The 15,530-nt window shown below is 45.1% G+C and overlaps 1 protein-coding gene across 1 annotated transcript in view; it reads right to left on the bottom strand.

Moving 5' to 3' along the window:
• The window catches only part of l(2)dtl (WD40 domain-containing protein denticleless), a 65,940-nt gene extending 50,503 nt beyond the window's left edge, over window positions 1-15,437 (bottom strand). Inside the window, exons 1-7 of the mRNA XM_077665043.1 lie at window positions 15,236-15,437; window positions 14,777-14,868; window positions 13,840-13,879; window positions 11,939-12,037; window positions 8,629-8,655; window positions 808-990; window positions 432-497 (exon numbers count right to left, since the gene is read on the bottom strand). Coding sequence (XP_077521169.1) covers window positions 432-497; window positions 808-990; window positions 8,629-8,655; window positions 11,939-12,037; window positions 13,840-13,879; window positions 14,777-14,868; window positions 15,236-15,299 — 571 coding nt within the window. The 5' untranslated portion in view covers window positions 15,300-15,437. The remainder of the gene's footprint in view (window positions 1-431; window positions 498-807; window positions 991-8,628; window positions 8,656-11,938; window positions 12,038-13,839; window positions 13,880-14,776; window positions 14,869-15,235) is intronic.
• Window positions 15,438-15,530: the final 93 nt, after the last annotated feature.

Genomic DNA, 15,530 nt, shown 5'->3' with positions numbered 1-15,530 from the left:
GCAGAATCGTCTGTTAACGCATTGTCTGTCTGCCTAGCGCAAGCGTTCCGTCCCGCGGCATTGCCCACTCATCGTTGTCTTCTAAGTAGAAAAATCTGTGCTTTCGCACAGATTCGAACACAGTAAGCATTCGGGGTAGTTTTCTTTTCACGCTTTCCGGTACCACTGCTAACCAACCCCTATGGATAGCAACATAGCAGCCAGTAAAACATGAAAACTGCTTTCTCTACAAAACTGTCATGAGTAGAAATCTGTGCCTCACTCGAAGCAACTGTCTGATGCCTTCAGGAGCTCAAACTGCAAAGATGCTTTTTGCCCACTGAGATACATGAACACCTAGAGGGGACCAGTCAGTTGCAAGAGGAAAGAGGAATGCGCCATTAGACACAACATCTTATCTGTTGGCAAACGAGGTAGCTGATCAGACTTACGTGGCTTGGAGCACCGGGCATCCCAGACCATCACGCCACCGTCTCGCGCCCCAGACGCAAACACATCTGTGAAGGGAAAACAAGGCAGGCGACAGTCTGCAAATTATCCACAGCTCTAAACGGCTGCGCAACCACGAATCTAAAGGGATCAATGCTTTAATTTTCAAGGGCACCCAAATTTTGGCTACCGAAATTTCCATGAAATAATTGATCCTCATGTTCTAGCTCATGCCGAGTGCACGCAACATGCTCACACATCACCTCCTTTGTATAAAAAGTTTTCCCTCACGAAGGTCGCACATAGAAAAGGATGCATGAACGCTAAGCCCTCGTGTAACACTTTGCGTTCAGTGAAAACCAGAAGAGGGGCACTCACCGGCATGTCCCTGGAGGAAGCGGACGCACTTGACGCTGCCCTGGTGTCCTCGGAATCTGGCTACCGCCGTATGCTGGTCAACATCCCACAGACCCACGCTCAGGTCACCACTGGCCGTGGCCAGCTGGTCCCGACCAGGACGAGGGCACACATCAAACACCGCATTGTCGTGCGCGTGCCAGGCTGCATACAGACAAGGCAAGCGAGCTGAAGCAGGGAGTTCTGAATATTTCCAGCCTTGGGGAACCCCACATACATCCAAAAAGATTGCCGAGGAACCCTAGATGTCTAGGCTTGATCCCTTCATGCAAGCAAAAATGAGCATGCAGACACACGCTCCCTCAAAGAGTGTACAAATTCAGTCAATACTGACCTATTGTACATTATAGTCATTTCTCGTTTAATAAGAACACTTTAGTACCTGGTCAAAACAGTCCATGAAGTGAGTCGTCCGTGACAACAAATCATGAAGCAGAAGGCATTATCAAAAATTATATAAAGCGCACTTAGGACAACAGACAAGGGAGACCAAACAACACAAGCGCTTGTGTTGTTTGGTCTCCCTTGTCTGTTGTCCTAAGTGCACTTTATATAATTTTTGAAAATGGAAAGCCAACTAGCTAAGATGTCAATTCTGCTTCAGAAGGCATTATGTTAAGAAAAAACACGTCACAATTAAGGTCTGTTTCTGTACGTACATGGTGAGAACTGAAGTTGAAATTAGACGAAACCTTGTGAGCCAGAAATGCAATAGCGTAGTCAACACCATCTTTAAGATAACATGGTGCAGTTTGATTCATCTAATGGTCCATGAGATGCATGATGGCACCTCATAGCGGGATGACATCTCCTACTATGACTGTTCACGTGCCACTAACTGCCAGTACATATACCTAGCTGCATTCAGTCGGCTGACAGCTGCTGAATGCGGCTTTCGAAGCAGCACAAGCTGCAGAAAAGTTTTTTGCACTGCCATTCATGAAGTATGGCAAAATATAGGATGTGTCAACTGAGCCCCTAGGCACTGCAAAGCACAAAGCCGGAGAAAAAGGGCCGGCCACCATTCAGGCACTTCCCACTTTCGCACTGCCTTTCGTTAGTGTCCATATTAAAGAGCCCCAGAAAGGGGCTCTCAATAAAGTTACGGCATGCCTGGGATGTTAAAAGATGCTGCTTCACAAATATCCTCCAGCAAGAATTGTTTTAATGCATTTTGTGGAAGATGAGTTATATGCAGTCAAAATTTGAGCTTCCCCGTTTTCGCGCCTTTCCCTCTCCTCTCAACTTTTGCACGTGAAAATGTGCCGGCTGCTGGGGCGCGCGGAGTGGCCGCGGCCGTGGTAGCTGCGCGACGCCTGAAAGAATTTGGCGCAGTGAACCAATGATAACCCCCCCGGCCGCTGATGTCACTTGCACGGCGTGACTTCGTATGCCAGGTTTTGTGCGAAAGCCCGGCACCGCGCATCGCCGCGAGGTGTGGAAGCGGCAATTTTTAAAAATGTATTGTAAATTTCCCGCTCGGTTTTGAGGTCTCATACGCGGCATGAACGCTTGGTGTCTTGTACTTTACATTGTGCAAGCATTTTAAAGACAAGCTCAAACACCCCTTTCTGTGGCCCTTTAATGTGGAAAAAATACATACGCTCCAATGACCACTGCATATTTCAACCCTGTCCGTTGTCTGGAAAGCGAGATCAACAAAGTGTAAATGCATTGAAAACGTTTGGTCCCCAGTATAACTGTCCCTGATTCGAGTTGTCCATATAAGGGGGTTCGCATTAAAGGGGCACAAGTGTAGTCGGATACCACTCAAGATTGAGGTGGCCAATACCCCTCACAGGAGGCCTTCCAACCACATGGCACCGCGGTCCACCACCTTGCACCTGCTATAGACCTTTTCACAAAAAGGTGCACGAGCGCCGCCATACTGGGCACTGGACTGTGCTCGTAGTACAGGAAAGAGTTGAGGATTTCGCTACCCCTGTTCTCCCCACAGCCCAGAAAACTGGTTTTTCCGAGGGTCGTGGAAAGGTCTATAGCATGGTATCACAGGTGCAAGGCAATGAACTGTGATGTCATGACAACAGGTAGACTGCGTTGACCTATTGTCAAGACAGTGTGGTTCTGCTCTGAGAACAATGAAATGGCTCGCTGCTGCCAAAGCTTTGCTGGCCTGCACCACATGCACTGTGTCCCATGTGTAAACTAAAACATGGCTCATTGCACACAAGAACAGAGAAAAGACTCAAGAGAAATGAACTGCGATAATACTGTATTTTCCGAAATGTACCATGACCACAACTGTAATGAGGTTACTTTTGCAGGCACAGAACCAAAAAAATGATAATTTATATAATATTATTGATTATTTGATTAGCCATGTACAAATAATGGTTTTTTGGGTTCAAAGCAAATGGGAACCCTCTGTTGTGTTGAGTTGGGTTTAATGGCACATAAGCAACCACGGCTATCATTCGCCAAGCTCAAGGTATCAGGAATTGTTTTATGCAGATTTTTACAGATAAAATCTTATGGCTAAGTAGAAAGCTTGAAAAGGTATTTCCTTCTACCCAGTATTCAGAGCAAAAACAAGGTTTACAAATGGCTAACATTATAAGTTGTAAAGGAGGTCGGGTAGCCTAATAACCCGTCCCTGGATGGGCAAGGACTGGAGGCCTCTAACCAACCAAATAAAACAACCTCAGCCCTTTTCCTCCGGAATGAGAAAGTGGTTGAGGTGTACTAAACTACAAACAGACCAGTAGGTAGAAAAAAAATTCAGTCTTGAGAAATCCAGTTTCTCTGAGAAAGCTAAAAACACATGATATATCAATAATTGCATCATCCCCTAAAAGCAGTGCAGGATGAAAAGGAATGCATTCAGTATAGAATTTAGTAAAGTACTTTTTCTTTAGTTTTACTAGTTTCACACAAGACAATAAAATATGGTTAATCATAACTTTGTCTTCGCAAACAGGTTGATCTTGTTTCGTGAGTAGGAAATTGTGTGTGAGGTGCGCGTGTCCTATACGAAGACGGCAAATAATAACTTCCTTAAAATGTTCCTGATGGGTGCAGGACTTCCATTCGCTTATAACTGGTTTCACATTGTGAATTTTTTTTTTACTTCGTTGTTCCACGCGGACTGCCATTTCTGTCTCATGTTACGATGTATTAAGTTAATGCAATCTTTTAATGGAATGTTTACTTTCTTTATTTGCTTGTCACGTGCTTGAGCAGCGCATAAGTCTGCTCTCTCGCTGCCTTCAATTCCAATATGACTTGGTACCCAGCAGAGCTTTAGGTTTTGTCCTTTAGCTGTGGCTATTACTATGTTCTGTATGATATCGCCAAGTATAGGAGTGACTGCATTCCTGGATTGGAAAGCTGTAAGTAGACTAAGCGAGTCGGTGCAAATAATACTGTTTGTGAGGTTCTCCTTTACTATTTGTTCAATGGCTACATAGACAGCGTAACATTCCGCAGTGAAGATTGATGCACACTGAGGAAGCCTTACTATTTCACTGCGGTTCCCTTGTACCACTGCACATCCGAAGTAAACATCTGTTTTTGAGCCATCTGTATAAAAAGCTGTGCAAATACTCTATTTTTTCTCGAGTGCAAAAAATTCTTGTAATATATGCTATTGCGGAGTTCGCTTTTTGCTGAAATGTGTAAGAATGAGATCACAGATTTCCGGGAAACTGTACCATGGCGGCAGTGGATCTCGTCTTCCAGCAATGCCAGGCAATCTGTCTAGTACGCTGAGATTTTGGCACATCTCTTCAAAACGCAAGAGCAGTGGCCTGGTACTTTGCGGCTTGTTGTTAAAGAACATTCTGGATGGGCACTTAGTGACTATTTGGTGAAATTTATGCTCATTTTTTACGGGTAACTCTATTTCGTTAAGGTGAAGGGCGGAATCTGTATGTATGCCTCGTTTTAATGAGAACAGAATTGCCACTGATTTCTGTGGGGAAAACCGGAAACCATTTTTATCTGCACATGCTGCCAGTTTATTTCTTGTCAATTGTATTTGTCTTTCACATGTTGATACATTGGAGGATGTACAAGCTATTTGAAGGTCGTCTACATAGACTGAGTACATAATGGACCTTGGGATTATTTTACCAAGAGAGTTCATTTTTACAACAAAGGGGGTAGTGCTTAAAATACACCCTTGAGGTACTCCATTTTCCTGAACAAAATTCCTCGAAAGGGTTGAGCCTAGGCGGACATTAAATGAACGGTTAGATAAAAAGTCTTTATGGGAGTTCAGCATTCTACCACGGATGCCGAGCTCGGCTAAGTCCTGAAGGATACCGAACCTCCAGGTTGTATCATATGCTTTTTCTAAATCGAAAAAGACGGCAAGACAGTGTTGTTTGTGGATAAAAGCTTCTCTGACAGCATTTTCGAGATAGACTAGGTGATCTGTTGTGGAGCATCCCTTTCTAAAACCACACAGATGGATATCAAAAAGTTCACAGGATTGCAGGACAAAAGTTAATCTTATATTCAGGACACTTTCAAAGGATTTGGCGAGGCAACTGGTAAGGGCTATGGGTCTATAACTGCTAGGAGAGGTTGGGGGTTTGTTCGGTTTAAGAAACGGTACAATAATTGCTTTTTTCCAGGCTTCACGTATTTTCCCTGATATCCAAACTGTGTTAAAGAATCTTAAAAGTGCTTCTACACAGGCTCAGAAAGATGGGCAAGCATTGCATAGTATATTTGGTCTGGTCCTGGAGCATTTTTTTTTTTCCGGAAGACAGTACTCTGTTTATTTCTTGGAGAGTAATGAAGTTGTTGTATAGTTGTTTTCCACCCCCACTTATTAGAAGTCTTTGTTTTTCGGTTATACTTTTGTTTTATAAATGACTGCGTATATTGCGATGAACTGGACACTGCGGCGAAGTGTTCACCCAAGATGTCTGCCTGTTCCTTTATGCATGTTTCTGTGCCAGGTGTTGTCAGAATAGGAATTGTGAACGGTGAGAGAAGTTGCCGTTTAATTTTCAAATCGGCTCCCACATTTTTATAGATGTGATGTGACTGTTTATAGATGAAACATAACTCTGCCATGAAGCTTTCTCGGCAATGCGACGGATGTACCGAGCTTTAGCTCTTGCCTTTTTAGAATTTATGAGATTTTCATGTGTCGGATACTTGCGAAATTTACCCCAAGATCTATTTTGTTGTTTTTTTGCTTCCTTGCAGTCCTTTGTCCACCACACTTCGTGGTTTGGTCGCACCACTCCATAAGACTGAGGAATAGCTAAATGTGCGGCAGTTAATATGCAATTCGTGAACTTTTCATTTATTTGATCAATGCTCAGATTTTCTAAAACGATTTTTTCCAATGTGGCTTCTTCCCTAAAATGCTCCCAGTCTGCCAAATGAAGTTTCCAACGACGCGGCCTTGTTGGGATGATTTCCGGTGGGGATATTAAGCTGATTACAACGGGGAGATGATCGTTGCCAAATGGGTTGTCAATCACTTCCCAATTAAAATCGTTAAAAGCACAAGGGGGGCAAAAAGATAAATCTAGGCAGCTCATTTTCCCACTGCTTGGAGAACAGTAAGTGTGTTTTCCCGTGTTCAGCAGGCATACATAGTTGCAGAGAATAAAATATTCCAGAATTCTGCCTCTGACGTCCGTATGTTCACTTCCCCAAAAGGAGGAGTGAGCATTAAAATCCCCAACTAAAAGATACGGCTCCGGTAGTTGTATTGAAAGAGTTTCTAAATCGTGAAGTGTGACAGTTAGGTGAGGTTCAATGTATATGGAGCATATTGTTATGGTTTTAAAATCGAGGACAGTCATAGCAACTGGCTCATATGAGGTTTTTAGGTCAATTTTCCGAGTAGCAACACTACCCTGGAACACAATAGCAGTGCCTCCAGAGAGCCTGCTTGAGTTCTGTCGGTCACAGCGAAAGAAAGACTTGATACTTTTTAAGAATGTTTTTTTTTCTGTGGTCCTAGGTTAGTCTCCTGGAGACACAGTGCTACTGGCGAGAATGAATTTAAAATATCTGTAACGTCTGTGTAGTTGTGTAAAGTCCACGACAGTTCCAGTGAACTAGAAATGCCATGATTATAGACTAGATAAGGATAAGGCTTAGAACCTAGGTTGGTGGGTCTTTTGGACCAGTTATTGGGTTTTTATCCCTTTTTCTTTCACTCGATAGAGTTTTGCCACCGCTGCAGCGGAGGCGAGGGAGGAGTTGTGTCCATCGTATCCTCCGATACGCTGGACGAACGTGCTGAACGCACGGTTGTCTTCGTTTTGGGCCTCTCCGTATGGGGAGGGGCCTTGGGGCCGGCTGACCTGGAGGTCCGCGCGGCCAGTTTTGTGGATGGTGGCGCAGAACTAGCTGCGGTCACCAGGGGCATGGATGGCCCTGCTGCAGGCTCAGTGTGTGTGAGCTGTGCAGGTGCTGAAGGCCGCTGCGATGCTGTGCCCTGTTGCACCACAGCAGAGTAGGTTGGGTTTTGTCCCAACAAGAGTCGTTTCTGCGCTTCTCTGAATGATGTCTTTTCTTTGACTGTTAGTGCTATTTCCTTTTCTTTTTTCCAGGCTGGGCGTGACCATAAGCCAGATGACTGCCCTCACAGTTTGCGCAAAGGTGGGGTTCAACATTACAGTTTTCAGCGGAATGATCGTGGGAAGCACATTTGGTGCAGGTTTGTTTGCCCCGGCAGCTCTGCGAGCCGTGGCCGTACCTCTGGCATTTGTAGCATCGGCGTGGATTGGGTATGTATGGTCTGAGCTTTAGCTTTCTATAACCTACTTCCACTGAATCGGGAAGTATACTAGATGCAAAGGTGAGGACAATGTGTTTCGTTGGTGTTTCCGTGTTGTCGCGTCTTATTTTGATCCTATAGACATTGGTAACATTCTGGTCTTTCAATCCTTCCAGTAAGTAGTTCAGTCTCGGTTAGGTATTTCAGGTCATCATCGGAAATTACTCCACGAACAGTGTTGAGTGATCTGTGTGGGCTGATTGTTAGAGGAAGTTTTCCGAACGATGTAACATCTGAGAGTTTCTCGTATTGATGCTTGTACAGAATTGCCAGAAGCAGGTCTCCACTAGCTAACTTTCTGATTTTGTAACCTTGCCCTATGGCGTCAGTTAGGGTTCTTGAAACAAGGAAGGTTGACACAAGCCGAGCGGTTTTTTTCAGGGTCTTCGCTATGTACTACATGGTAGTGCGGGAAATTCGTCTTGCTGCCAAAGAATTGCGCAGTCACTTCGGTGCGCCCTCTTTTTGGAGGACGATAAGCGGAAAGTAAGAAATGAGCCATCAAATATCTTTCTAGTTCGGTCGCAGTGCTAGCCACCCACTATGGAGCCCAACTAGGAGGCCCACGCCAGCTATACACCTCAAGTATAACCAGATCTGACGAAACCCAGGGCAGTTCGCCACAGAAGGTTAACCCTAGCCGCCTATGAAATATGCAAGAAAAAACGAGAAGAGAGGAGACAGGAGAGTTATGAGAAAGAAGATGGGAAAATAAAAGATGGAGAGGAGGACAGGAAAACGCGACTGCCGATTTCCCCCGGTTGGGTCAGGCCGGAGGTGCCGTCTACAGGAAGCTGGGGCCAAAGTGGCGTGTTGCCTCTGCCAAGGGGCCTTAAAGGTCCAAACACTCGGCATCGGCTCAACCACCAGGATCCCCTTTTCCCCGGACACGGCGATGCCACGCACGGTGAAGCGCGGGTGCTCGGGTCCGTGGTGATGCACCGTTCACCATCATCCCCCTGCGGGGATGTCCCTGCGGATGCTCGAGAACACGTGGTGTCGACACTCACCAACACCTGCAAGGTACAGACGCCCACCTGCAGGGACAAATAGGAATCCTCTTCAAATAATTTCAAAATGAATATTTCAAGTAGATCTGGCACACAAAAAAGGTTGAACGGTACAACAGGCATTTTCAAAATCATGTATTTTTCGAACACACAAAGCCATTACATGAAAAAAAAAAAGAATGCTTGAAGCTTTGTCACACTCACTGAAGCTGGGTCAACGTCCTGCAAAAATGGCCTTTGGATATTGGGGGACTCGACCTACATGCGAAGCCCATATTTGTGGGGTGTGAGGCATATCTACTATGAGAAGGCCAACTGCTGGTCTTAAATACGATTATGTCATTGTGCAGCTATTGCTTTTAAGCAACGACTCCACAAACACCTGCTATGCGTACACACTGCATGCCCAGTGCCAACTCACATCAGGCATTGGAAAAGGGTACCTATCTCCATGCGCCTCATGCTAGCTCCCCTTGGTACTCGTGCCACCACACTTGATTCGCAAATTTCATGCTGAGAAGAGCAGCTCTGGCAGTCAGCTCAGACTTGTTCCGCAAAAGTCAAGAGAGCCAGGCATCCTCCGATTAAAAGAGGTCTAGCATAGCGCAATCCGCTTCTCTGGAGAGCCAGTACGCATGCGCAGATGGCATAAGGCACCAGGCGACGGCCAGTTGTTGGCATGCCTGCCCCATCAAGATCAATCAGTAAGCGCACACCAGTGGCACACAGAAGTGGATTGTGCTATGATAAATCCGTCTGCTGATGCGCGCCACTGTGCCGGTTAGGGCGCATGCGTACTGCAGGCAACGTGGCCGCAAACACCTAGCAAGTACAGATCTATGCATTGCACTTCTGGCTGCTCACATCTGTTGTCGCGAGCATGCACAGACTGGCTCTGGCACCACGCGGGACCGCAGTCACGCAGCACAAAGTCAGGGCGTTGGTTGCATGCGAGGTGCGGTGGTATGCTGAACCGAAACCACATGCAGCAAGATTTCCAGAAACATTATTTGCTGGAGAAGAACACTTCGAGATATCAAATACGAAACGTCTGGATCGAACTGAACATTAAATACTTTACTATTTGACCGCATATTTGAAATAATTGAAGTTTTGCACATGCTTAATCAATTTATAATACAAGAGTTGGCTTTCCATCCCTATTTCCAGTAAAAAGACTATGGGTTACGCCCAACTAAATAAGGTAGAACCCTTCTATAGTAAAGTAGCTCAGACCAGCAAAAAGCTTTACTATATCCGGGTCTTTACGACCTTTTAAACGCGTGTAAAGGCCACACTTTTTTTTCCAGATTCGAGGGCGGCTCCTAAATGTGATGTGCGAAAAAAATTTTCTTTTTTGGAGTACACTCTTGGAGTCTTCAGACTCCAAGCTGGTGCTGTGCTCAGGTGCATGCTTATCCCACAAGAAGTCATGCATCATGTCCACTGTCAACGCGTAGCTGTTGTTCCGCACTTCCATCACTTAGCATAGCAACTATTCTTCCATTTTGGGAAACTTGCACGGCTTGCCTTGGAAAGCGTGCTTGTAACAGCTTGCATTCCTCAGTGCATCCGTTTTGGTTGCACCATCACTGGACGCATTTCTCGGCACGTCGAATTTCCTGCCCGCCACACGCTTGCCGTGTTCGACAGCAAACTCCCAGCCGTGTAGCTATTAAGGTTGCTGCCCATCGTGTTAAAATTGCAATGCTTGGCGGCAGCACATGCAAGCCGCAACTACGGCAAACTAACATGCTACTGCAACTCCCGTGAGAGCCACAAAAAGCTGGAGCTGGAGATACTGATGCCGATATCGATAGCGGGAGCTTGCGATGGAGAAGTTTACGATGATGACGATGACGACCCACGGCCTCAGGCACCATCCGTGGGCGGCACCTGAAAGCTCGTATGCGCATGCGCAGCCTCCACAATCAAGCGCACCATTCCTCACAGCCGGTGCTGATCGCAGAGGCCACAGCACGTGCATTTCGAAGGCTATTCTCGAGTGGTAGTGGAAAGTTTGGGTGCAGCCCTTACAAGAATTTTTTTAAAAATATTTCCTTCGGGAAAAACAGGATGTGACGGTCCATACATGGGTGCAGCCTTTGCACGCATTTATAGGTACGTCAGTTGCTGGTGACGACTAAGCTCTGACTACGCTCCCTAGCTACTTACTAAGCATGAAGTGTTGATTTGTAAAAGAAACTCTCAGAAATACCTTACATCCAGCTCTTAACGTCCCTTTATGTGATAATTATTTGTTTTCAGTTGTTGCATATTTGTCACGTTTTTGACTTCGTTTACATCTTGTGGAAGTATCACATTTACGCGAATACAACACAGCTACAAAATAAAGAGTTTGATTCCATGTGAAAACTAGTTTCGCATGATCACAGCGTCATCTACGATGGCCTCAGCATCATTTAAAGAGGCAGTAAAGAAACGCGCGTGATGTAGTCTAGCCCAGCAAAACCGCGTACGCAGTACCGCCGCACCTCCACTTCTTGTAGCCGTTTCCCCATGCTTTGCCTTTTTCTTCCCTTTTCTACTCCTCACTACACTTTTACTGGCTTTCCTTTCTCAGCGACCCACGCCGCCTTCTTTCTACGCTCCTAGCTCGGTTTACTTTTTCCGTGTGCGCCGCATGCTTTGCCTCATGGCACCAAGGTCTTCATAAAATTGGCTTCTCCTCCAGGCTTTTGAGCGTGGTGGTGAAGCTACCTCAAAAAGCACAGTTTTATTGTATTTGGTATCTATTTGCCTCGCTACCCTAGACTTCGCACACGGCGCGATGTCACCATTCTGTGGGAATTGCATCGCCATGGCGAGAAGCTCTTTACTATAGTTGTTTCTTTGAAAAAAAAAAAATTGTTACTATAACCAGAAAAAAACGTACAGCTGTCTATGAAAGGTGAAATGGGACCGCTGCTTCACTTTACTATATCAGAGTTTTTACTATAACCGAGTTTACTATAGCGGGGTCCTACTGTACTGTAATTTGCTACAGCCACGCTAGTGCATAGAATGACCTATGACGGCTTGCTCGTTGCACACTTGGAGAGAAGGAGAGCTTGACATTTCTGCAGCTTCACTTCTTTGACTGTAGCTGCTACCCTGCCAGACAAAAAGAACTTGCCAAGACGCTAGCCTGTGGTGGTCGGTGTATTTTCTAACATCAGAAGGACGCGGCATGGGAGAGGTCTGCTTTAGACTGGCATCCTGTCCCAACACTACACTGGCATTTGAAAAGTGAACTTGCAACAGGTGCTAGCCAGCGAGCACAAAGGCAGAAGGCGGCGCCTAGACTCACAGGTCTCAAGGGCCGAGCAACCTTCGGGCTGTCCCGTGCGCAGGATGTGTATGGTGCCGTCTTCGTCAGCCACCGCTAGGAGGTTCCACCTGTGTGGCTCTGCAACGGAACATGCAGCCGGTCAGTGCAGAACCAACAGTAGAGAGCCACAGAAAAGCAGGAGCTCTTTGTGGGCATGCTTGCCCAATACCTCAGTCAGTGAAAGTGTGCAATAAAAAAGGTTGAAAATAAGGTCACTTATGGCTATATGGCAGTGAGAGAATTATACAGTCAGTTAACAGGAGCTAAAGGTTTGTCTCCAATGCAATAAATAATATGCCGAACTTTTAAGGGGGCTAAATGGACACCACATACTTTAGAAAGAACGAAAGGAAAAATAAATGTAAATAATGTTGACCTAGAGGGACACCACCGTGAAATGACTCCAGACTAATCTTAGCCACCTGGGTTTCCTGACCTGCATTGACAGTGCACAGCACATGGACGGGTGTTTTTGTATTTCACCTCCACTGACAAGTGGTCACCATGACCAGGATTTATACTTGAGAATCTGGGCACAGCAGCCAAATGCCACAGCTACTGAGCAACTGCAGAGGGTGTAAAAGTTGGTTTTAAGAATCAGCCTGAAGGTTATGAGATCGGACGATTAATCTAATGATTAAATTAAAAAGAAAAGAGGTCACGACATCATCGTTTTGAGGTGCCCTTTAGCCTTTCTGCTGAAATTTCTTAACAGCTGCGTACACAGGTGGTTGCAGAGCCATCTATGATTTGTCAGCCTGCCATGAAACATTTATGAGCAGAGCAAAAGACAACTGCACATTTCCTTTCTATCCAGTTGCAGCCACTATTGCCTTGATACTGGCTCTCAGCCATTGCAGCCGTCATGTATTACACACTCTAGAACAAGGAAAATTCTGCATCAAATCATTGCTGAAATGCAAGCAATACCTGAATTCTGTCCGCCACACTGGCAATGCCATCAACACCACTGTTTACACAGCGAATGTAGTTTTTTTTTAGAAAGTGCTGCACAAAGCAGCGATTTCTTTTGCTTCGTAAAAATTTGAGCCTTTCCATACTGTGAATCCTATGCTTTTTTTTTATATTGTATTGCAAAGTCAGTGCATAATAGTTCCCAAAATAGTGAGCTTGATTACATGCAGTTTGACATAACCATGTTAGATTTTATAACTTGCATTGTTATCATTTTATTCTCAGTATCTAGCGTCACGTCCATATTGGAAAAAAAGAAAGTGACAGCATTGACTCTCAAGTGCTTATTTGATAAACACTGGCATTCTTGTCTCAAACGGACACTGGTCAGGACAACTCCGCCCAATTATTGTTTCTAACGAAAATTAACTGTTTGGCTTTTGGGTCTCTGCCGGTGTTTGTTTGGTCCCAATAGAAGTATTCACAGCCAAGAATTTTGAGGTTAAGAACATAACGCCTTTTCTTTTTTATCCTCCAACCACTGAATTAGAATTTATGGTGATGATGATTAAAAGAACTCAACGATGACCGATTTGAAGCGAATTGTTGTGTAATGTCAACTCGCCGAGTTGCAAGAAAAAAAATTTAACATTCCCTGAGTGTATTTAATTTTGCTCTCTTTAGGTTTATAAAAACTCCACTTTAACTGAAACAATCTGTTTGTCATTAGAATGCAGTCATCTGATGACATAGCCCAACTTAAATTTTTCTTTTCAGCATCTCTATTTTATTTCCAATTACACACGTGCCTCTATAAAATTAATGGTATGTGGTTTTCTCTGCCGCCTAAGTTGCTGTCTTGTGACCTGCATGATTATTTAGGCAAAAAAAAATTACTTGATTAAAAATGATGAGCAGCTTATGAAAGGGTTAATTAAATGGTAGAAAGTGTAAAAATGCCAGACCTGGAAAATGGGTGCAGGCCAGTGGAGGCACCTCTTGTTCCTGCAGGGAAAAGACATGCATGCATGTGCCAGGCACTGGTTTCAAATCCTCACGCGCAAAAAAGTTGACAGTTCGCTTTGAAACAAAAACAATTAGATGTCACCAGAATCTTGAGCTTCTAATTTTCTCCAAACAGGGCAAGCACGGCAAAGTGGTCCAACAATTAATCCTGTTCATAACTGATGGCCACAAACTCATGCAAATCCACAACTGAAGCTGCCACCAATACGATGACAGGAACTGCTATGGAGCAAGTCCCAAAACCTCAAGACAGTCTTACGACAATTGATCCAATAATGCCACAGAACTTACTTGCTTTACTATGGTCATGTGGTTACGTAACATCTTTATTGAAGTGTGAGTATTTTCTTTTTACCGTTATTCCTACCGAATGGCCCTATTCTGTTTTCATCGAGTGCCTGCAAGGCTGTGTCCACCCAACAATTTTTTTTTTTTCATAACGACTGTAGCCCTTCTTTTCTCTAATGCCTCAGCAATTGACGGCACGTGAAATAAATGACTGCATTTAGTTTAACTTTGCCGTCGTTAAGAAATAAATTAATGGGAAAAAAAATTCAGTAACTTTCCGTCTCATCCGAATTTCAAGACCACAATGAGATAAGCAGCGACGATTCCATCGCTCAGCGATTCCTTCTCTTGGACAAGCAATAAAACGCAAGCACACACGGACACGAAACACAACCGAGCGTTTTTTTTTTTTTTGTTTGGAAGCGCGCCCGTAAATCTAATGCGCAGGTGAAACGCGCCCCGATAAGTGAATCCAGGCGCCGAGACGTCCGAGGCCTACTTTGGGCGCGAATCGGCAGACATGGCACTCGGAGACAATCGAAAATTTGGCGAACTGGGCAGACTGCGGTCGAATGACACCACACTTACATCGTTGCGGAGGACGTATTCGTTGGCAGCCCGACTGTGGAGATTCTTGAGGACGGAGTAAGTCAAAGCGCTCGACCGGCCGTTGGCGGTACCTGCAATTTGGCAAAAGACCGGGATATAGGCGTAATCGCGACGCGAGATCACAGCTCCTCACTCTGTTCATTCACCACATTGCACAACGCTGCTAAAAGTTCCCAAGAACGCTTCCGAAATACGCGACGCTACTTTTAGTCAGAACAATGCAATTTAATTACGTACAGATTTCATAAGGAAAACCGTAGCTGCGAATAAGTTCCAAGAAACGAAGCAGATTCTTCTAAAACGGGGTTAATTTAACTACGAGATCAGAATCAACGCATCCGGGAGTTGTTACGTAAGGTGCCGTAACGGTCCGGCTATTAAATACCCCAGGCATGTCAAAGCCCGCCCGCGCTTCAACAAACAAGCGCGGTTTCTCACCGGAGCGACGAAAGTACTCGTTCCCTCGCAGCACGTTCAGCACGTTCGGCTGGCTTGTCCCCATCTTCGGCTCTTCACGTTTGCGAATAAATGCTTTTCGCAGGTGAAATCTTTCTCACATGAACGTTTGCAGCGCTGACGCTGGAAACAACAAACGGTCGCACGGCCCAACGTTTTTTCGCGCAAAAAACAATTAAGGCGGGCTTTCTGGAGTTGATGGTCACGTGAGCGTGTACGTAACAGAACTTTTGCACCTGAAAAGTAGTTTTAACAAATATTTAGTCAAATATTCCGC

This window comes from Amblyomma americanum, chromosome 5 (assembly GCF_052857255.1).
Source record: "Amblyomma americanum isolate KBUSLIRL-KWMA chromosome 5, ASM5285725v1, whole genome shotgun sequence".
NCBI lineage: Eukaryota > Metazoa > Arthropoda > Arachnida > Ixodida > Ixodidae > Amblyomma > Amblyomma americanum.
Note: the sequence above shows the minus strand (reverse complement) of the source record. Positions and strands in the feature narration are given on the sequence as shown.